Raw genomic sequence first — 24,029 nt, 5'->3', positions numbered from 1 at the left:
ATAGTCAAGTGAAAAATATGCAGTGAATTCACTGGAATATAAAAACATCAGTGTATTTATAAAAAGGTTAGGTACATGTCAATTGCTGTTTTATTCCTACAAATGTCACATTAACATGTCAGAATGTGGATGTTGTTAACACAGCTTTAATATCTAACTGTCATTTATCATCACAGCAACAGCGTTACATTATTAGTAGCTAATTTAAAGCACTTTATAGAACTCGCCTTTATAAAGTTGTGTAATTGCATCGTTTAAAAAATTAATTAATTAAGAAATACGTGCTTTTGTTTTGAAATGAGACAAATCGGATATGGCGTGTGTTAGCTCCGTACGCTTCACGTAGAGACTGAACAGCGCCTGTAGCGGTGACGTCACCTTGTTAGCTTGATTCCTTCTCTGTCATCGGACACCACCGATAACGTTCATTATTGTAAGTTCTTCAGGAGTGGTACGTTGGTTATGTGTCATTCACCTGTAATAAAACACCTAATATAATCATATTAAACGTAGTAAACAAGAAATGCCATTGGTAGCACCGATACATGTCATGGTAGTTGATTAAGTAATCAGACATTGTTTTGAAATTGTACGGATGTCGCAAGGTATTGCTGGTTAGCTAGCGTTAGCTATAACGTGCTAATGCTAGCGTTGGATGGATGCATGTTACAAGCCATGTCAAAATGTGTGTTGTTAATGTTGTGACTGACTGAAATCTGAATGGGTTGTGTATTTCTTTATTGTAAAGATAAATATGTCTTACCCGGACTCTCCGGTGAAGTTCACCATCGTCAATGACCCTGAGGTGATGGCACTCCGCCAGGAGTGGCAGGTCATGTCTGTAAGTATTTAACCCTGCGATTTATATCAATAGCCAACGATGTTATTACCAACATTTACCGCTCCAACCATGAACTGTGAAGCTTTGTGGCAAGCGCGTACGCAGTGTCTGTATAGATGTAGACCTGATGCCTCATATAGCTGGTTCTCCCGTTGCTGCTATACCTCTGCATGTCCACAATTCTGGATGTGACAGATGAGCCCCGTGAGGTAACACAACTCAGTGCAGTGAACTTTATAAAGTAGACTTATGCAAAATATTGTAACTTAGCTATCAGTGAATGTAGTGCTCTTGCTGTGATGATAAAGGACTTAAATATTGAAGCTGTGTTTACAACAACCATATTCTGATATCTAAATGTGATATGATATTGTTTTCAGTAACACTTTATGTTAAAAGTTATAGTAGGCTACTATTATAAATATATAAATAAATCTATAACATTTATTTATGTTTGGGAAATGTTTGTATGTTGTGTATGTTGCAGTACTCTTGCTTGGATGAGGCAGTGCCACGACAGCATCTCTACAAAAGTTCCCTTAAAATAGGGGAGAAATTCCTCAGAGTTACTGGCAGCTTTGCCCGTAAGTTGAAGGCTTCTTCAGCAAAGGTGGAGTGGCAGAGGAAGCAACACCTCTCTGACAAGGCAACAATTGAGAAGCTACAAAGACAGTTGGCTCAACTCCAACAGAGTTTGAAGCCTCCTGCATCTGATAAGTTCAGTTAGTAGCTCTTTTACACAATTCATTATCTCTGGAGTGGTGGTTTGCCAATTCACACAGAAAGCCGGTGCTTCAGCTCCTAAAGAGACGTGATGGTACACATCTTGTTGATGTTGGTGTTTCGCAGGTGTCCCCCTGTCATTCTAAACCTGAGGACAGTTTGCAGTCATATGGATGCTGTTATAATGTGTTGTGATTGAGATCCTGATTGACCAAACATTGTGGAAAGTGATGAAGTTACTTTTTTCAAGCTAAATTACATAATACATAATCACCATTAGTAAAGTGGACATTGTCGGATTCCCTCATTTGTGGGGATAGAGGCTGTTTTCTGGGTGAAACTTCCCTGAAGTCTCTGTCGGGATGGCTGACAGTTGTGTTGATTTATTTTCATCATAAACACTCGGGGACTTAAAGTTTTGTGCCGATGACAGACAGAAATGTGATGAAGTGTTTGGAGGACAGGCATGAGGATGGACGCTTCCCCATGTACAGCTGTGGTATTTTTTTCCTCATATAAGTTGCCAAAGACAGTTACAGTTACTGTGTTACTTTTGTTTGGTCTTCTAACATTGCTTTGTGGGACATCTCTCTTTATTTAGTTGAGTGCAGTTATCAGACTAGTCAGACCGACATGCCCCTGCTCTGCGCTTCTGACTTATCCATTCATAGTGGTTCGGTTCACTAATAATGCGGCCCTGATACTACCTGCAGAGGCGGATCAGAGCCGGAGCGAAATTTCACCCCCGTCGCATCTGACACTTTCACACGAAGGACGGTGCGAAGAATTGGTGCAGGATCTCGGCATGCAAACAACAGTGTGAATGAGGCCACTGTTTGAGTCAGCAGTATATGCAAAGTGTGGGGAAAACTCAAACATTTCTTGAGTTGAGTGACTTGAGACTTTTATTTATCTCACATCAGGCAAATTCACTTGTCACAGTAGCAGGTAGATACACATACAGATTTATACATTTAAGTAACGTGTCAGAGTATTGTTTTGTTGAGATTAGATGCATAATAGTGTTTAAATACAGTATTTTAAAATAAACAGACTCTGTATGAATATGAAGATGTACAAAAAAGAGAATAGTATTATTGCACAGAATAATTGCACAAGATAGCGGAGATAGAAGTTTAAGTAGTGCAGATAAGTAGGTGCTCATGGTGTTACTTTAAGGGTTATATGTGTTGAACAGTCTGATAGTGGTTGGAATGAATGACCTGCTGTAGTGTTCCTTCTTACACCGTGGGTTTAGCAGTCAGTTGCTGAAGGAGTTGCTTAAGGCCTCCACAGTTGCATTTAGAGGTGAGAGGGGTTGTCCAGAATTGATGGCAGCTTGGCTATCATCCTCCTGTCATCCACCTCCTCAATGGAATCCAGAGGACATTCCCAGAATCAGCCAGGCCTTTTGACCAGCTTATTGAGTCTTTTGCTTTCCCTTTCTGAACTGTGGATGCTCAGAGAGTCACAGGAAGAGACATTTAAGCTGTGCCTTTATGTGTGAGTGTAATTGAATTGTAATAATGTATTTGCCTGTGATGTTTATGTCATTTGTTGTAGGAGTGGCAGAGGTGTTGGAGGAGGGTAAATTCTAAATATGGTAGTTTAGACTTGAGACTTTTATTTATCTCACATCAGGCAAATTCACTTGTCACAGTAGCAGGTAGATACATATACAGATATATACATTTAAGTAAAGTGTCGGAGTATTGTTTTGTTGAGATTAGATGCATAATAGTGTTTAAATACAGTATTTTAAAATAAACAGACTCAGTGTATGAATATGAAGATGTACAAAAAAGAGAATAGTATTATTGCACAGAATAATTGCACAAGATAGCGGAGGTAGAAGTTTAAGTAGTGCAGATGAGTAGATGCTTGTGGTGTTATGTTTAGGGTTATATGTGTTGAACAGTCTGATAGTTGTTGGAATTCATTACCTGCGGTAGTGTTCCTTCTTACACCGTGGCTTTAGCAGTCTGTTGCTGAAGGAGGTGCTTAAGGCCCTTACAGTTACATTTAGGGGTGAGAGGGGTTGTCCATAATTGATGTTAGCTTGGCTAACATCCTCCTCTCACCCACCTCCTAAATCGAGTCCAGAGGACAATCAAAGACTGAGCCAGGCCTTTTCACCAGCTTATTGAGTCTCATCCTGTCTATATTTGAGCTTCCATTGCTCAGAGAGGGACAGGAAGAGAGTCAAAAGACTCTGATGAGACTTTCTGTTACATTAAAGTTGTGCCTTTATATGTCAGTGTCACTGAAGTAATAATTTATTTGCCTGTATTGTTTATGTCATTTGCTGTAGGAGAATATGTGGTGGGAGGAGTCTAAGGAGTTTCTGTTTGTGTTTCAATCTTTGTTCATTTAATAAATGTTTTTTTTAAATGTTGTTGTTGTTTGTTTTCTTTTGTATACAACATCTATGGTGATTAGGGTGTTAGGAATTGTCATAAGTGTTCACACACAAAACAGTGGTCATATTACCATTAGTATTCCAGATGTGTTAGTGTTAGCCATTAGTTATTTGTGTGTTTCGGAAAGAAGGAACTTAATTTTTCTGATAGTGTAATGTTGCATGTGAGAGGTGGTTTGTTTTATAATGACAAAGTTAAATTAGTAGTATGTACAACTATTTTGTTATATTTGTTAAAATAGTCATCATGATTTGAGAGTAGAGTAAGATACACATCAATTGTGAAAGAATTCCACTGTCTGTGAGTGCAGCCAGCGTGTCTTGGTTTGCAAGAATTTGACACTTGAATCAACAGAACCAGTCATAAGGTGAGTGTCTGAGAAGTGTCAATCATGGCTGTGTGTACACTGTTGGTAGCCCCCTCCTTTGTGCAGTGTATGTCAGGTAGTGCTACTCACCTGTGCAGTGCATCCCCTCACCAATACTGTTTGGCGGCATGGCGATTGGTGACGACTGCTTTACATAATGTCAGTACATGACATTTGGAGGTTGTTTTTTTTCACATCATACACTACAACATCACATATAATCGAAGGGTGATTTATAGCAATACATAGTGGACACAGGCAGAGTTAGTCAGTCCCAAAACTTTTATTCCATTTTCATGACATTTGCAGGATTCGTAGGTGTCAATGATTCAGCCAAGAGTGACAGGAGACATCTAAGTGTTTGCTCTCTAATGGTGCCAAAGCCTATTCATCCCTGCTTGCAGCTGTAATTTTTCCTCTGATTTTGTCAAGACCTTATGATATCCTCCACACTAGCCATCTTAACATATGAAATAGCTGATTACCACTGTCACTGAATTTTTAATTGGCTAATGATCTTTGTAACAGCTGTGGTATTCCTGATGAAAATTGAATGGCATAAGAAATTAATGGGTAATACTAGATTACGTTCATTCATTACATAGAAAATATCCCCACACACAGATTTCTCCACGTTAAACATACATTTCAGGCTGAATAATTAGGTGTTATTTGTGGTAATCTGTGACTTTCTCACGCTTATGTGACCACTTGGTAGCCACACTCTCCTAACGATATGTCATACCTCTTCATTATGGCAACTACGTTCGCACAAAACGCTGGGCAAAAGCAATGGAGTGTGATTTTCCCAGCTTTCTAATCCGATGTGAGTGCATCACTAAGTGACTTTGTCAAAAAAGGCGTGACGTCACAAGTCCACTGTCAAACCTATCCGTATTCATCGCGTTTAACTTGACCGACGACCCAAACATAACAAAAAACAACCTGACCAAAGGGACAGTGTAAATAACCTAGATGTCTCCCTGTGCCGGCTGATATACGTGTGGGAAGTACTGGTGTTTGCACGTATTATAACATCGGCTGCCTGTCAATGACACCTTATCGCTGTATTAGCTGGAGTTACTCCAGTCTCGGTCCCTGTCTGTAGTAAGTGGTGTTGATTTAATAGTTATTTTTAAAGTAGCGTAAATCCACATTATTGCCGGCATGAATACTCTTTATGTAAGAGATAAAAGCAAGCAAATAATTTACTTGCAAATATATTATTTCTGTATTTTGAGTGTGTGCGTGTTGTCTTTTGGTAGTGTCAGACTCTACAATTAATTTAATGTAGTGGGGATAGGCTACAAGGAGCATTTCAGCATCCACTAAACATGCACACAGCATGTGTTTATTTTACACATTTATAGAAATATAAATAATTACTAGTTAATAATTAATGACCAATGTTTCTTTTTATCACAGTGTCAACCGATAACGTACAACTTAGCTGGTCTGCTGACCTTGCTGCGCTGTGATTGGTTGGTTGGATTTGACCTACTAGTCTATAAAATACCTTTACGCCCCGTTAAGGGTCCCTTTAGCAAAAACCTTTGGAGACGAAAGTCCAATCTGGAGTTTGCTAGGGTTCTCACTGAGACAGACTAAGAGACAGAGAATACATATACATAGACGCACACATACAAACACATACTGACATTTGCACACATTTCAGACTAAAACAGCAGCATTCTTTTCATCATACGGAGTTCGGACTTGCTCAACACAGTGAGTTAATTTTGAATTTATAAAGCGTTAGCATAAGACCTAACTGCTTACTTCAGTAAGGTAAGTTATGTGTGCATGTGCTGTTTTTTTTAACACTGTTGGTCAAGGTTACTGTGTCAGGAGAGAGCTAGTTAGCAAACATTATAAGCAGTGCTTGTCAGCAGAAACCTTAAAGTTTTTTTTTCTAAGGAAGCTTAAGTTTCTGAGACTTCTCCTGCTGTGATTGTTGCAAGTGCACATTTTGTAGGACATTACTTTGGTTTGCTAGCTAAAGCAGCTATAAGCTACTAGCAACGCCAGTCTTTAGACACTGTTTTAAGTTAATATAAATTTTCATTTTAACTTCGTCACTGCGCTGTGATTGGCGCAAGCATAATTTGAATTTCGTGGTTGCGCTGTGGTTTCTTTCAACTTCATGTCGTTTTACGCTGTGATTGGTTAGAGTAAATGTTTGAACTTCGCGGGTGGTGTTGCACTGTACTGCAGACGGGCAGAAAAAGAGGAATGTGTATAGCAGTGGTTCTCAACTGGTGTGTCGCTACCCAAAGGTGGGTTGCTGACCTGTTTTCAGTGACTGGCCTGCCTTTGCCCGGGAAACAACAACAAAAAAAAAGTTAAGAAAAAAATAGGTGCTTTTTTTTTTTTAAGAGGATATTCATGTAGAGGAATGCCATCTATCCACACTCCATAACAGTAGGTTACCTTAATGCCCTGTAATGGCAATTGGCACCCACCATTTCACAACATAAAAGACGTGCAAAGTTTGTTTTTAAGTGCTAATTGAGCATGGCAAAAGGTAAATATGACACTAAATATATTAAATATGGATATGTGCCAAAAGTCATGGAAATCATCAAGTTTTTGAGCAACAAACCCAATCAGCTGGTGTAGCTGGCATGTGACTGCACGCTGAAAATGAAATTTATGGAGGCATGGCTCCAATCCGGTTTATTCCTCGCCATCAGCAACCCTCACCGTTACGTTTTGAGTCCGCCAAAGGCAGTATGGTAGACAGCTGGTGTTGCGAGGCCGAGGAGTTCCCGCAATAATCACATGATCACCCACAACCACAGTTATGGTTGTGTCATTAAAAAAAAAAAAACTACAACAACTGTGGTAGGTGTTCCTGATCCCGTGTTAGTCTCTTTTTTTAGATGGGCATGCTGGTGTCAACATGGAGTGTTTTATTTTGAAAAGTATGCGGAAAACCTATTGTTGTTGTTTCAGCTGACTTCCTGTCTGCTCAGTGGTAAATTTAGCTGAATTGCTGTTATCAGGTAATCAGGACAATTCATTTTGTATGCTTGAATCTTTTTGAAATTTTGTTTTTGTTTAATTGATGTTGAGTTTGTGGAGAAAAACTACTACTGAGGAAACTGAATTGTTTCCATAGTGCATTGTTTGTTGTCATGGTTGCACTTCTTTATGTATTTTTTTTTATCATTTTTTATTGCTTGAATAAGTGACTGAATAGTTTTAATATTACAGTTATTGAAGTGCTTGAGAAGTTGAACATTTTCCTTAATTTGGGTCACGCCTTGTCATTAATGGGTGATGGCGTGTCTTGAAGCCACACCAGTTGACAACCACTGCTATAAAGGAAAAAAAAAACAAGTTGTTGAGTTCACCCTGTACTAGGGTCTTAATTTAGCAATATAATGAAACTGTAGAACCACAATTCAGCAGCTGTAAAGCTTTCCTCAGTAATATTTGTGTTCATTAATATGGCTATGTATTGGGGAGACTGTTATTGTAACATGGCTACATGGAAATAAGTTGTGTTTTTAAAGTAAATTGTCACCATTTTAGTGTAGTATTTTTCAGTGTTGTATGAATACTTTGACTTAAGTGACAATTGTAATTCTTCTTCTTCCATCACTGGTTGCTTGTTAAACGTGGGTTTAAGATGTCATGACTCTTGTTTCTGTTTGTTCTTGTATCTGGTTTTTGGTTTTGATTCATGTCCTTTTTTCTATGTCTTGTTGTGTTCTGTGTTTTGGTTTTTCCTTGTCTCGTGTCTCATGTTCTGATTTTTTCATGCCCTCATGTGTCCTTTAAGTTCTCCTGTGTTCTCCCCTCTGGCTCCCTCTGTCTGTTGTCTTGTTCCCTCCTGGTCTGTTCCTCTGTGCTCCTCCCCCTCGTTATCTCACCTGGTTTCCTTCCTCCTCTCTCCTCACCTGTGCCTCGTCATGTCATTAGTGTCTGTGTATTTAGTCTCTGTGTTTCCCCTCACTCTTTGTCTGGTCATTGTATTCTGTCTTATGTTTCTGTCTGCTTTATCTTGTCTTCGGATTACCCTTGTTCCATGCTCCTGATCCTTGCTCCTGATCCTGTTCATGCTTCTGTCCCGTTTTGGTATGTTTTGATTTTCCCATGTTTAAGTTGAACTTTGAATTTTTGGTTTGTACTTTGTCTGGCTGTTTTCTGTTGCTACTTTGTCTTGCCCTTTAAGTTGTTACTTTGCCTTTTTGCCCTGATCTTGTCTGCAATTGGTTTTTTTTGTAACGGCCTTATTAAAGCTCGCCTTTTGTTCTCCCTATTTTTGCCTCCCGAGTTTACTGCGTTTGGGTCCACCTTTTCCCTTCCATAGTTTTCCCTTTTATCCCAACCTGACATAAGATGTATTTGTCTAATTATTGTAGGCTAAAAATGAGTTGTAATGTCAATATTAATCAATTGCCTACATGTTATTAGATGCCACGAGGCAAGTCTTTTCGCCGTTCGGAGGCAGCCAAACGGCGTATGGCAGGACGGCGAACGGTTGACGTGGAACCACAGCAGCCTGCTAATGCCTCTGTCTCGCGTATGTAAATCTGTTCATTAACTGTGTATACTATACATATATTCCTAGTGGCAAGGTGTGTTGTTAACATGATTTGTGATGATGATTTGAAAGTCCTCATTAAGTATGTGTATCTTGTTGTTGTTTTTTTTTCTGTTTATCAATAGAGTCCGGCACTGGTCAGCGCCATGCTGTGAGACAATGGCCAAAATCTTTGCTGACAGGCCGTCAGCACAAGCTGGTTTTGCTGTGTGAATCCCCTGGCAAGAAGGGATGATAATGATAATGATAATAATGATAATAATGATAATAATAATAATAATAATAGCTATTATTAGTGATTTTCATTTTATAATAATCCAATCTTCTTTTCCAGTTTGTTCTTGTTATTGGTGATTCCCATCTACGTGCTATCGTAGATGGCTTTGTTCCGATGCCAAAGGGCTCACTCTCCTTTGGCCTCATGTGTACGCCCGGGGCCTGTGCGATGGAGCTGAGGACGGAGTTGCTACATGCTGCTGTTTCTCGGACTCCTCACGCAGTCCTGGTCATTGCACCAAGCAACAACCTGACATCCAGCAGGACCATCGACGAGGCAGGGGCAGACTTTGCTAAGCTCCTACTCAGTGCCTGCTCGAGATGGGCTAACGTAGGTTTATTTTCCATTGTATTTATTGATATATTATCATAGTTAATTAATTTGTATCAAGTGTTTGCAGAATAACGTATATTTATTAGCTATGGCATTATCAGAACATTTTTATTTTGTTAGTAACAATATTTACTCTACAGGTGTGTGTCACAGACTTTGCACCCCGTTTGACTGTAGACGTCGATCAGCAACAATTGTTGCGTGAAGAGTTCCGCCGTGTGGCAGCACGTATGGGTAAGTTTTAAAAAGAGTAGAGTTTAACTGCAGTTACAGTATAATGGATGATGTGTTATTAGGCAGACTGTTTGAATAAAAGTTATAATTTCCATAATCTTCATGGTTGTTATCTAAAACTTTAATTTAATGCATACAGATGTTACTATAATTGGTGATATTTGTCTTTTTTTTAGGTGTCAGGTTCTTCCCCTTTGCTGATCATTTCCCCATGAACCGTCGTGAGCTCTGGAGCAGAGATGGTGTAAGCAGAGTATATAATTTGATCCACACTTTGTCTGTAGTTGAATGACAAGTTTATATCAGATACATATTGTTTAATCTGTTTTATTTTTATTATTTTTGCAGGTTCACCTCAGCGATAGTGACGGCATGCCCATTTTCGCCGGGCAGCTGTGGAGTGCTGCATACCAATACCTGCATCCTCCAACGCCAAAGCCACAACCTGCTCCCAGAATGTTGCCGCCTCGTAGGCAGGTTATTCCAAAGGTGGTTGTCAGGGGACAGGTCAGTGTACCTCGTCCATCCAACCCCTTTGAGTGGACCGTCGTTGGCAAGGGCAGGAAGGTAATTGTTCACATACTGTCACTGTGTGGTTGATGATTTTTTTTTGAGTAGCTGACATCTGTAATGCTTGATGGGTTGTTTAATACCAAGTATCTTATTTTGTCATTATAGAGGACAGCACCTGAGGAACCTGAGCAGTCTTCTGGTGCAGAGATGGTGGTTCAGCAGCAGGTATGTTATGATTGATTAAACATAGACTGATTTGGATATGACTGTTTTGATGATGGCATTTTGACACAATAGCTGTTGTGTATATGTGTTTGACAGGTTGACGCAACTCCACTCCTGGAGTGTTCCATCCAGCCCAACCCTGTTTGGTTCAGCAGTTCAGTGTTGGCTGCGATGGATGCTGCTGTTCCGTCCCATCTTCCTAGCCCTGATTCTACTGCTGTTCCAAGAAGCTCAAAGGTAAACTGCATGCAAGTTGTATGTGTTGATTGGTTGAAGAGTTTTTAGTATCTCTAAATCGTCAGTCTTTTTCCTGATACACTCACAACAACATGCAAAACTGCACAATATTGTCCACACTTTTGCCCCATTTTTTTTTTTTTCATCTAGGTTGCCACCACCGCCATCGCTGCTGCCGCCACCACCCCGCCGGGGGGGGGCTTCAGCCTGTCGTCGATTTTGGTGTCCGGCCGACACCAAGATCCAACATTGGTAAGTGTGACGCTAACCCCATTCCTTGCAGGTGTGCAGAGTCCCTGCCGAAGGGGTGTGTTACTGGTAAGTGTGTCAGAACTGCACCGGGCATTTCTGACACACTTACATCCATAGCATGTGGTGTTGCAGCAGTTATGAGACATGTCATTTCTCCAGTGTGCACGTGGAAAGGGACAGATATTGACAGCATAGGCATAGAAGGTGGCAAACTGGCCAGGGACATAGTTGAAGCTAGGCAGAACGGTGACACTAAACGGTTGTGCGAGTCCAGTGAAGAGCAGGCTGTGTTTGGCAGACAGTGGCAGGTGGCTATTCCTCCTCCAGCACCTAGTGACTTTAAGTTGCTGGAGGGGGACACCGTGATGCATGAGAAGCTGCAAGAGCATGTGTTGGACCTCGGCGGTGCAGTTAGTACCATTATTCATCATGGTGACTATCTTGTGGATTGTGGCATGCGTGATGCATCTGGGATGGCAACTGGTATTGGTTCATCTGTGGTTGTGTTCACCACATGCCTTGCTGACTTGATGCTTCACATCAGTCAGTTGTGGGAGTCTGTAGGTGCGAAGTGGTATGCCGTCCATGGCGTTTCTGTCATGGCATATCCAGAAGATTATGACAGGGAGGCTGCTACAGGTGAGACTGTTGACGTTGGTGCTGCAGCAAAGTTTGGGGAAAGCATTTCAGTCAGGCCAGAGACCGATGTCAGTTCCATCCGGGGAACTTTTCACCAAGGGGATGCTCGGTTCATATACAGAGAGCTTCAGTTTATGGCTGTAAGTTTGGTTGCTTTAGCCAAACACAGAATTGATAGTGTGTTTTCGTGGCAGTCCGGCAATCTGGATAAGGTTGTAGAGTTGGGGGACAAGCTCTACACATCATTGCGGGAAAGTAAGTCTATCAGTGGGAGGTCTGAACCGCTGTGTGTTCCAGATTTGCCCAAAAGGTTCATCATTGATGAACAGGAATTTGAGTTTGAGTATGGTGTGTTTGATCACATTTGCAAATTTGCCACTGCAATGAACATTCCAAAGCTGTTCGAGATTGCTGGTGTTTGTGTCACTCACAAACATCAAAGTGCAAATGAGGAAAGTAGAGAGGTTGAGTTTGGTTCTAGCTTACCTTTTCAGCCAGCACTTAAAGTGTTGGCTGAACAGGTAACACTTTACAGCAGCAACAGTCAGACAGGTGTGAAATGCAAGATTTCAGTGGGTGATCGTACATCCAAAAAGTTGAAAAACAGGGATGTTAATGCAGTTAATTCAGATGTTTTATTTGTCAGTGATGTGACAAGTAAAAAAACTTGAGTTTAATCCGCTGCGTAGTAATGTTGCACAAGCTTTGTGCAAACAGTTGAATGTAGAGTCGGAGAAAGCTGATCTGGTCTCGACAGAGGTTGGTGCGTTAGGGGCTCCTTGTAGGAACGAGCAAATAGTTGGCGATGGTAATTGTTTCTTTAGAGCGGTTAGTCAAGCTGTGTGTGGCACACCGAAGAATCATAGAAGAATTAGATTAGCTGTGTTTAAGCAGTTACGGGCCAATCCTCTTGCATATACTTTGTGTTGTGAGTATTTGTCAATGGCAGATTATCTGAGTAGATCGCGAATGCAATACATTGGTACTTGGGCCACTGAGGTAGAGATTCAAGCAGCAGCAGATTGTTTAGGAGTGAATATTTTTACGTATTGTGGTAATCGCTGGCTTGAATACAGTTGCAAGAATAGGCAGTTGTCCAATCAGGCAGTGTATTTACAGAATTGTAACGGTAACCATTATGAGAACATTGTTTGTGTTATGCAGCCTCAGATGCAGATTTGTTATCGGTACTGCAAAGTGAGTGCGTCTTGTTCCGGAGGTTACAATTTTAGATGGCAAAGTAGAGAGCATAGTGTTTGTACTGAGAGTTCAAGTCCAGTTGTTGCTTCAGATTATGTAGCTGAAGGGGTTATCGATATTGAAGATAATGTCGTAGAACAGAAGCATAGTACTGTGTCTACGCATGAGCACACTTCATTTACATTTAAGTCAAGTAATGTTAATTCTTCTAACTATTTATTTGAAAAGTAAAAAGAACTTAAAAAGCAAAAGAAAATACCAGGAAAATGATTTGTATAAGTAGGAAGTCAAGGACATTGGTAAAGTGAAATATAAGACAAATGTATTGCTTAGGAAGAAAGTCACTGAAAAGAATAAACAGAAATATAAGGAAAATGTAGGATATAAGCATAAACTTATTGAAAAGAATAAACAGAAATATAAGGAAAATGTAGAATATAAGCATAAACTTATTGAAAAGAATAAACAGAAATATAAGGAAAATGTAGAATATAAGCATAAACTTATTGAAAAGAATGAACAGAAATATATGGAAAATTTAGAATATAAGCATATACTTATTGAAAAGAATAAACAGAAATATATGGAAAATGTAGAATATAAGCATATACTTATTGAAAAGAATAAACTGAAGTATAGGGAAAATGTAGGATATGAGCATAAACTTATTGAAACACTGGGAAAAAAAAGTATAGGGAAAATGTAGGCTATAAGCTTAAAGTCAAAAAGTTTAGTCAAAGGCAATATAGGGACAGTGAAGTGCACAGGCAGCATGTAAAATCCAGGAGTAGAAGAGAGTATCATGGAAGTATTGAACATAAGAAGCGTGTTATAGCAAGGAACAAACTGAAGAGGGAAAAACATAAAGAAAAGACAGAGGAGTTTGATTATGTTAGAGAGCAGTTTTGGGACAAAGTTAAAGATGAGCCAGATTTTGTGTGCTGCATATGCTACAGAGGGTTGTTTAAAAATCAGGTTTTGAAATGTAAAAGAGAAATTATACTAAAACCAAAGAAACAATGGTAATTGCTGATAAATGTATTAGTGAAACATATTTACATAATTGTAATGAAGACTGCATATTGCCGTGTAAATGGTTGGATACAGCTAGAGGTCAGCTGTGGATTTGTAACAAATGTCATTCTCACATTAGTAATGGTGTAATGCCACCTGAATGTGCATTGAACAATTTGGCGCTTTGTCCCATTCCACCAGAATTGGCGTGTTTGAAAAGATTAGAGGAACATTTGATAGCATTGCATATTCCGTTTATGAAGATGTTGGCATTGCCTAAAGGTGGGCAAAATAGAGTGCATGGACCTGTAACGTGTTCCTGCAAATATTGTGCAGACGAGCAATTTGCTGCCACATACAGGCATGGAAGGATCTTTGTTGCCAGTAAAGTTGAAGCGGAAGCTTACTTATAAAGGACATTACGACTATGAGTTTGACAGTATGCGCGTAAGGCAGGCTTTGCAGTATTTAAAACAGACAAATGTCCATTATAAAGATGTCGAGTTTAATGAAGCTTGGATAAATACATTTTGTAGCAAATCGGATAGTGATTGTGATGAGGGTGGTGAAGTATGTGCAGATGTTGGGGAAGATGAGCTTCTGCATGACAGACAAAACCATTGCATGTTTCAGGACACTTGTCTTATGCCTGTAGATATTGGTCAGGAAACACTGGATCAATATTTCGATGATATATTGAATTTGGCTCCAGCAGAAGGGAACTCTCCTGTGAGGTTGTTGTCTGATCATACAAATGAAGCTAAATGCTTCCCAGTGTTGTTTCCTACTGGACATGGTACATACCATGATAGTAGACCGCATCGTTTGACTTTGTCGCGTTATTTTAATAACAGGATTCTACATGCTGATGGTAGATTCGCACAAAATGTTGAATACATCTTTTTTGCTCAGTACTTATCTGAGGTAGAGCAGGTTGTGTCAAATGTATCAATAGCATTGCGAAAGGGTAAAGGGGGTGCTATATCTCAAAAGGTTAGAAGAAATGTATTGAATGATGAAGAATCTTTGAAAAAATTGTTGCAGTTTGATGATGGGTTTCGTTTTCTAAAACCTATTAGAGGTACCCCATATTTTTGGCAGGGAGCCCAGCGTGATTTGTTGGCTTGTGTTCGTCAGCTGGGTGTCCCAACATGGTTTTGTTCATTTTCTTCAGCTGATATGCGGTGGAAAAGTCTCCTCAATAGTATTTTGAAGCAGGCAGGTAGAACAGAGACAGCTGAACAGTTAGATTATGCAGAGAGGTGTCAACTTTTGCGTGGCAGTCCGGTCAGTGCGGCCAGAATGTTTGATTTTCGCTGGCATTGTTTCTTGAGAGAGGTGCTTATGTCTCCATCTAATCCTATTGGCAAAATAAAGGATTATTTTTATAGGGTGGAATTCCAGCAGCGTGGATCACCACATGTTCACTGCCTCTTTTGGATAGAGAATGCCCCAATAATTGATAAGAACACAGATGAAGAGGTAGTTGAGTTTATTGATCACTATGTGACATGTGAATTACCAGCACAGGATGAAACATTATTGGAGATTGTTACATCTGTGCAACAACATTCAAAACGACATTCAAAATCTTGCAAAAAGAATAAAACTATTTGTCGTTTCAATTTTCCTAAACCACCATCCGCAAAAACTTTTATTTCACGTCAAGTCAGTGAAGAGGATGACAAAAAATCTTGTAAATGTAAAGTAGATGAAGCACATAAATTGGACCATTGTGCGTGCAAAAATGAGGGGCAGAAAAAAGATGAGATGATGAGAAAAGAGATTGCAGTCGCCATCATGACTAAAATTAAGGAGGCTCTTTCAGATGAGAATGCCAGTTTTGATGGTGTGGAAGAGTTATTTAGACATTTAGGATTAAACCAAAGTCGTTTTGAGGCTGCTTACAATCGAGTAGCTAAGAAGACGCATGTTGTTTTTAAGAGACAGGCAAACGAAGTTTGGATAAATCAATATAGCAAACCGCTTTTGAAATGCTGGAATGCTAATATTGACATCCAATATGTTGTTGATGCCTATGCTTGTGTAGTTTACATTATTTCTTACATCTCCAAGGCAGAAAAGGAGATGGGCTTGTTGTTAAGAAATGCTCAGAGGGAAGCGGCTAAAGAGGGTAATAGTTGTGCTAAAGATGCATTGAAAAATTTAGGAAGTGTGTATTTACACAATAGGGATGTATGTGCTCAAGAGGCGGTGTATAGATTGACAAACATGCATCTTAAGGAGTGCTCTAGGAAAGTTGTGTTTGTGCCAGTAGGGGAGAATACAGTTAGAATGAGTTTGCCTTTAAGTGTGTTGAAACAAAAAGCATCATCACATGATCTTACAGATGAAGATATGTGGATGAGGAGTTCTGTGGACAGGTACAAGAATAGGCCGAAAGATAGTACATTTAATGACGTGTTTGGCAACATTTGCGTCAGAGTATTGTGTTTTGAGTAAAAACGAAACAGCTGGCCATAGGGTTAAATTAGATAATGATTGTGGTTTTGTTGTGAAAAGAACATGTACGCAACCTGCCGTTGTTCGTTATGTGCGCTTTTCGGAGACTAAGAATCCGGAGTTGTTCTATCAGAGCATTTTGCAGTTGTTCCTGCCGTATCGCAAAGATGGGCAGCTCAAACCGGCAGGGTTTGAGATGTTTGAGCAGTTTTATAGACACGGTCATGTGAGATTAGATGATAAATTGCTACATTAAAGAAGTTGTTGATCTGAATAGATGCAAATTTGAAAGAGATGCAGACGAGTTGGATGATATCCAAAATTCAATTGATAGTGAGGGTGTTGTAGAAGATGCCTGGTGCAAGCTGTGCCCAGAGCAGGAGTTGGAGCATTTAGAGAGTATAGAGGAACGTAGAGAGATGGAGCAGATAGTGGATGAACATGTAGATAGCATTCCAGATTTGGCTGTGAACAGTAAAGATATCGCACAATTGGAAAAGAGGAAGAATGTCCTCGACAGAGAGGACGGTTTGGCTTTAATTAGGTCTCTGAATGAGACACAGATGTGTATTTTTTTTTTATCAGATTAGGCAGTGGTGCTTAGGTAGGGTAAATGGAGCAAAGCCAGATCCGATACATGTATTTATTACAGGTGGGGCAGGGACAGGTAAGAGCCATTTGATCAGGGCTATACAGTACGAGGCAATGAGGTTGTTGTCGAGAGGGTGTCGTGATCCGGACGACATTTGCGTTGTACTAACAGCTCCCACGGGGATAGCTGCACACAATTTAAATGCAGCTACCATTCATAATGCTTTTAGCATAGGTAAAGATGTACGTTTACCTTACACTCCATTGGGTGAGGAGAAGCTGAATTCTTTACGTGCTAAATATAGTAGCTTGCAACTTTTGATCATAGATGAAATCTCCATGGTTGATCACAAAGTATTGGCTTATATCCATGGAAGATTAAGACAAATTAAGCAATCTGACTATTCCCCGTTTGGAAACGTTAGTGTAATTGCAGTTGGAGATTTTTATCAACTGCCTCCAGTGAAAGGGAGACCTCTGTATATAGATGACCTGGAAGGTGGTGATTTGTGGTCTCGGTTGTTTAAGGTTGCAGAATTGAAAACCGTTGTTCGTCAGAAAGATCCTGTATTTGCAGAGTTGTTGAACAGAGTTCGAACTCGTTCAAAAGGTACCCCGATGTTGGATGGCGACATTGAAATATTGAAACATTGTGAAACCGGCGAAGTCAGCTCAGCTTTGCACATATTTCCGACAAATCGACAAGTAAATGAGCATAATGTAAAGCAGTTGTTTACGAGTTGTCCGGATCATGTGGAGATAGAGGCACAGGATGATGTCAATAGTAAAAAAACAGGCAAGCTCGAGTTGATAAGCGGACATCATTCCAGAACATTTGACACATGTCTGGATGAGACACTGCTTTTGGGGAAAGATGCCCATGTAATGCTGTTTAAAAACTTAGATGTAGGAGATGGTCTAGTTAATGGGGCGTGTGGCACTGTGACACACATAGTTTATCCGGAGAATGATGGAACACGGTTTCCTCAGACGGTGTATGTTAAATTTGATGACGATAGGGTTGGCATACAGAAGAGGAAACGCTGTGCATTTGCCTCTGCAGTAGAAATGGGTTCCACGGGCATTGAACCTGAAGAGGAGAGGGTGACTAAAAAGGGTGGAATGCGTCGGCAATTTCCACTGAAGCTCGCCTGGGCCTGTACAGTACATAAAGTACAAGGCATTACAGTTGATAAAGCGGTCGTGTCGCTTGAAAGGATTTTTGCAGCTGGACAGGCGTATGTAGCTTAAAGTCGGGTTGGAAATTTGTCAGGGTTGGTGGTCAGGGACTTTAAGGAGTAAGCCATCTATTGTAAGGACTCAATCAAAGATGCAGTTGAAAACATGCCTCCCTTCATGGTCGAGAATATTTCAAAGCACAAATTCAATACACAGACCTTTACTGTGTTTTTGATGAATGTGCAGAATTTGACCTCACATGTATTTGATTTGGCACTTTGCATACAGCATTTGCAGCCCAACTGCATTGCTGTTACAGAAACATGGCTGCCTGCAGTTACCTCATTTGAAACTGTAAAGATGGATGGTTATGCTTATCATAATCAGCCAAGGACTTTATCCTACAATAGCAGTGACCCAATATTGACATAAATTCAAGGCCAGCAGCATGGTGGAGTTGGCCAGTATGGTGCAGACAATTTGGCATGTAATGTTCTCCAGGTACCAAATGTCAATTTAGAATGTTTGGTTTACCACTGCACTACATACAGCATTTTGATAGCAGTAATTTATAGACCACCATCTTATCCCATGCCGTTGTTTAAAGGACATTTAGGCAAATTACTCAATTGGCTGAATCCACTAAGTAACACAATTGCTGTCATAGGAGATTTCAATGACGATATTTTGAAATCATCGTCAATGGCCAAATTTATGAGAAACAAAGGGTTTATTCAATTTGTGAAACAACCCACAACAATAAACGGCACACTGATTTGATCATGTATATGTGAAAACAACACATTATATTGCTGAATCGTTAGTGTTGCCAACTTATTTCAGTGACCATGAGGGGATCATGTGTTCTTTTACATCCAGCACAGAGTAGTTAGGGAGAAGAGGATAGTAGTAGTAATTTTTAGTAGATGTCATGACTCTTGTTTCTGTTTGTTCTTGTATCTGGTTTTTGGTTTTGGGTTTTGATTTCATGTCTTTTTTTTCTATGTCTTGTTGTATTATGTGTTTTGTTTTTTCCTTGTCTTGTGTCTCATGTTCAGATTTTTCCATGCCCTCATGTGTCCTTCAAGTTCTCCTGTGTTCTCCCCTCTGGCTCCCTCTGTCTGTTGTCTTGTTCCCTCCTGGTCTGTTCCTCTGCGCTCCTCCCCTCATTATCACACCTGGCTTCCTTCCTCCTCTCTCCTCACCTGTTCCTCGTCATGTCATTAGTGTCTGTGTATTTAGTCTCTGTGTTTCCCCTCACTCTTTGTCTGGTCATTGTTTGCTGTTTTCTGTCTCTTGTCCATGTTCTTGTTCATGTTCTTGTTCGTGCTCCTGTCCAGGCTCCTGTCCCGTTTGGTATTTTTTTGGTTTCAAGATTTTCATGTTTGATTTATACTTTGCCTTTTTCTTTTACACTTTGTCGAACTGCTTTATTTTGCTACTTTGTTTGGATGTTTTGTTGTTACTTTGCCTTGTTGATTTTGTGTTGCTACTTTGCCCTGTTTTGCCTTCTCATGTTTTTGCAATCAGCTTTTCAATAAAGCTCGCCATTTGTTTTCTTGATCTGGCCTCCGGTAACTGCATTTGGGTCCACCTCCCCTTCCATAGTTTTCCCTTTTTAACCCTTCCCTGACAGTAGAGGTATTTGATACATTTATATATGCATGTTTACTTTTCAGGAGTTTGGTGTACTTCTATATTGTGTGTTCAATATATAAAAACAAAAAAAATACCACCCAAAAAATGTGTTTTATTTATGGGTTTCGTTTCCTGCATTACAGCAGCATTCTAAAGTGAAACAAACAGTATGATAAACAGTACTAACAATTCTTATCAGAAATTTCATTGATACATATTTGTAATTTTATATGTAAAACATTTTCTTGAAAAGATTTGGCTGATATATCGCACTTACTATACTGCAGTAATTGCACAATATGAATTGCTGCCAGTCATATGCTGTTGCTAATGCAGGTTTTGCTTTACCTTTCGTGTTGCCTCAAAAAGCAAAAGGCACTGGTAATGGTACTCCTGGTTTACCGGGATGGGGTTCGATTCCCTGTGGTGTCCTGCTGATTCTTTTGCATTTACATGAAAGGCCATATTTTACTCAATTATATGTGTAACAAGTGTGACTAAACTCCATAAAAGAAAATCCAAATCAAATTAACACTTGTATTATGTTTGTTTTCTACTTTCATGTTCCTCGTCAAATTTGACAGGTCTGGTTTAAGTGCTCTTACATTACCACAAAAAACATCATTCAAACATAATGAAAAGGACATTTTATTGAACACTTTTAATACATTGTAGTAAGTGTTTCTAACTAGTGGTGAACATGCATAATGGCAATGAACATAGAATAGACACTAAAAATGATAATAGTCCTCTTGTCATGATCTATGGCTGCGGTGTCTGTGTTGTGTTTTTTGTGCTTGTGTGTTCTGTTTACTTGCAGAGTTGCGCTGGAAGGCTGGGCGGATTTGTTGTCTCAGGAGGGATCACACTCATGCACCTGCTGCAGGTTGACAATTAATGCCTGCTTAAAAGTCTTGATCAACACACTACCTGCTGCCAGATGATTTTGCCAACCACATGCGATATATGGCTCTGTCAATGGTATGATCTAGACTTACTCTAGTTCACCTGTGTGTTATACTGGAAACAGTATAACAACTAATTTCAACATGCTTTGTCTACAGCTGTGTTTCTCCAAGTGGCCAAACACCACACATGTCCTCAGCCTGGCTGCAACACTCCACCTGCCATGGGCTGCTCCAAGCATCTAGACACCACATAGCTCTCCAGCAGCCTCAACCTCAAACCATCATCAGCTGTGAATTCAGTTGTGTGATACTGCTGCAGCCTTGTGTCTGCTTTTGACTTTTAACAACCAGATTCTACCAAGTGTAACACATCTATGTATGTGTGTGTGCGCGCGTGTGTTTTCGACACACAGGAGTGGCATTACACAATCAGGTTGGAGTGTGCCTTGCAAACAAAGGCATCACATTAGTAGCATGTCAGTGTTATTGCCGTCATTGGGGGGCTTAGCCTGGGGCAACAGCTGGGGCTTGCAAACTCCTAACCAGACTAGCAGGGGGTGATGAGCTCCAACCAGAATCAACAGACACATGTCAGCTTGGCTACGGACCTGGTCGAATGCTCACCGTATTTCCCTAAACACATGCTTCCCCTCCAGGTTTGTCACATCCATAAACTCTGGTAAAAAGAGTTGGAAGCTGGACTTCATGTCATCCACACAAGATATTGGTTGTAGTGTTAGAACTGGCATCACCCTTACAATGTTTTCCACTCTTGCTGTGCCTCCTCTGTCCTGGAGGAAGAATGACAATTTAGTGGTTTGAACTGTGTAAATCTTTATATATAGGGCCTTTGATCAGCCATGATGGTGCATATTGACTCACTGTCAGTTCAGCTGATGAACAGCAACACCTGATAAACTAAGAAAATAGAGACAGCACTATGGACAGCTTTCACCCCACATTATATAACGTTATAGTCACAAACTGGTTCAATTCATGCCATAAAGATGAGACAAGTCAGGTTAAAGTGTAACCAGAATGTTTAATTTGAAACAATAACTATTTACAAAAAGCATGCGGTGTGAAAAGTAACTGCATCAGTCGTGAATGTGATATATGGATGTGAGAAATGTGTATGCTACTGTTGAATGCACCAAACATGTAGGAGAAAAGGTGGGCTGTTTTGCTCCGCTGCCTTAGGAGCAGAACAATGTTGACAATTAGTAGTAACATATTAAACCTGTAAGGAAATTGTTCGGGTGTTTTCATTTTTTCTTCTACAGCCAAAAGTGTAAGTCCTACATCTGAAATAGGACCATCAGCTGAAAGCCAACAAAATGTCCTACATTTCCAAATCAAGATCCAATTCGTCCAGCTGCTCTACACTCAAGCGATGATGTCACACCCTCTAGCTCATGCAATACACACCCCAACAGCTCAAGGTCTTTTGACTCTTTAAAAGGTGGAATGGTATCCGTAGCTCAAAGCATGAAGCACAAGAAGAGGTTGAAAGCCGATGAGTTTTGAAGAGGATTTTAAGATTTTCCCATTTACTTTCCGTTCAAACTAATTAGACTGCGACCAGATCGCCACCTATTGGCCGATTTGCACCAAATTTTATACAGAGCCTCGACAGTCCATGGAACACAATTATGAACATTTACGTGATAATCAGACCGTATTTTGTTTAGATGTGCAAGATTGTCCGCTTTCAACACAACATGCAGGAATTTGTTGTTTTAAATTTCGGCAGTTTCATGGACTATCAAAGTTCTTTTAATAACTTTTTGTCGGGAGGGTCCATAGATGCTTCACGCAAAATTTAGTGCAAATTGGTCAAATTGCCTAGGAGGAGTTCGTAAAAGTAGGTTTTGCATTTGTCGCAATTTTGCGAATGGAAACCTAGCTCGAAAGTGGGCGTGGCCTACACCAAATAATTCAGCTGAATGCAAGGAACATGTAGATATAAGGTTTACCAATGTGTGACACAATATGTGTGAGTTATGGGCCAAAAACACTTTCAAGTAGAAAATAGCGCCACCCGCTGGTCATTTTTGGTATGTAAGTTGCAGGGGCTAATCTATACCACGCCTATGATTTTCATTTCCATAAGTATTATGGTGTGGGCACAGGGCCAAATCTAAAATTAAACTGGCACCAGAGCGCCACCTAGTGGCCTATTGATAAGTCCTTTGTCAGATATCCTCAAGAGGGCAGTGGCAATGATTATACCAAGTTTCGTGTCAATCTGCCCAACCGATGTGGAGATATAAACTATTTGAATTTAAAGAGCGCCACCTTGTGGTCATCGCCTAAACTTTTGGACAGATGCTCAGGAACTCATGTCAAAGTATTATCTTAAGTTTCATGTCATTTGAACACACCATTGTGGAGATATCCAACACTTCTTGTTTGGAAGGAAATCTTCTGGAATTTGTAATGTAATAACTTGAGGATTGTTTGGCCTATCAAAATTCTTTTAATAACTTTTGGTCAGGAGGGTCCACAGATGCTGTTTGCCAAGTTTCATGCAAATCGGTCAAATTGCCTAGGAGGACTTCGAAAAAGTAGGTTTTGCGTTTGGCGCGATTTAGCGAACAGAAAGTTAACTCGAAAGTGGGCGTGGCTTACACCAAATAATTCAGCTGAATGGAGGGAACATGTAGATATAGGATTTAACAATGTGTGACACATTATGTGTGACTTATGGGCCAAAAACGCTTTCACATGGAAAATAGCGCCACCTGCTGGTCATTTTAGGTTTCTAAGTTGCAGGGGCTAGTCTATACCACCCCTATGAATTTCATTTCCATAAGTGTTATGGTGTCGGCACAGGGCCAAATATAATTTTAAACTGGCACCAGAGCGCCACCTAGTGGCCGATTGATAGGTACTTGGTCAGATGTCCTCAAGAGGGCAGTGGCAATGATTTTACCAAGTTTCGTGTCAATCCGCCCTACCGATGTGGAGATATGAACTATTTGAATTTAAATAGCGCCACCTTGTGGTGATCGCCTACATTTTTGGAGACATCCTCAGGAGCGCATGTCAAAGTATTGTCTGAAGTTTCATGTCATTTGGACACACCATTGTGGAGATATCCAACACTTCCTGTTTGGAAGGAAATCTGCAGGAAGTTGTTATTTAATAACTTGAGTATTGTTTGGCCTATCAAAATTCTTGTAATAACTTTTTGTCAGGAGGGTCGACAGATGCTGTGTGCCAAGTTTCGGTCAAATCAGTTAAGTTGCCTGGGACGAGTTCGAAAAAGTATGTTTTCAACATTTTGCGACGTAGCGAAAAAAAGCGGTAGGCGGAAATGGGCGTGGCCTATATCACAAGACTCAGCCCAATTCACTGAACGTGTGGATATAAGGTTTTTGAATGTGCGACAAAGTATATGGGAGTTATTAGCCAAAACGC

General features: G+C 40.1%; 1 protein-coding gene and 2 long non-coding RNA genes across 5 annotated transcripts; all 3 read left to right on the top strand.

Moving 5' to 3' along the window:
* The first annotated feature begins 368 nt into the window (after positions 1-368).
* LOC119018775 lies at positions 369-3,924 on the top strand. Its single transcript, XR_005074861.1, has 3 exons — positions 369-433; positions 749-841; positions 1,329-3,924. It is a non-coding gene; the product is annotated as an uncharacterized LOC119018775 (long non-coding RNA).
* A 1,993-nt stretch (positions 3,925-5,917) lies between these two features.
* Positions 5,918-9,166, top strand: LOC119018776. Of its 2 annotated transcripts, none has more exons than XR_005074862.1 (3): positions 5,918-6,079; positions 8,774-8,882; positions 9,029-9,166. It is a non-coding gene; the product is annotated as an uncharacterized LOC119018776 (long non-coding RNA). The 2 variants fall into 2 exon arrangements; XR_005074863.1 differs by lacking the exon at positions 5,918-6,079 and adding an exon at positions 8,338-8,434.
* A 38-nt stretch (positions 9,167-9,204) lies between these two features.
* On the top strand, positions 9,205-21,862 carry LOC119018766. 2 transcript variants are annotated; one of them, XM_037096721.1, is made up of 9 exons: positions 9,205-9,510; positions 9,654-9,747; positions 9,924-9,991; positions 10,096-10,314; positions 10,426-10,485; positions 10,582-10,722; positions 10,873-10,974; positions 20,519-20,679; positions 20,763-21,862. In XM_037096721.1, the coding sequence occupies exons 1-8, from the start codon at positions 9,295-9,297 to the stop codon at positions 20,594-20,596; spliced, it is 978 nt and encodes a 325-aa protein (XP_036952616.1). In that variant the 5' UTR covers positions 9,205-9,294; the 3' UTR covers positions 20,597-20,679; positions 20,763-21,862. The 2 variants fall into 2 exon arrangements, with proteins under 2 accessions (XP_036952616.1, XP_036952617.1); XM_037096722.1 differs by lacking the exon at positions 20,763-21,862 and having other exon boundaries at positions 20,283-20,654.
* Positions 21,863-24,029: the final 2,167 nt, after the last annotated feature.

Source organism: Acanthopagrus latus, chromosome 4, assembly GCF_904848185.1.
Source record: "Acanthopagrus latus isolate v.2019 chromosome 4, fAcaLat1.1, whole genome shotgun sequence".
Taxonomy (NCBI): Eukaryota; Metazoa; Chordata; class Actinopteri; order Spariformes; family Sparidae; genus Acanthopagrus; species Acanthopagrus latus.
This window is presented reverse-complemented; position numbering and strand designations above follow the sequence as displayed.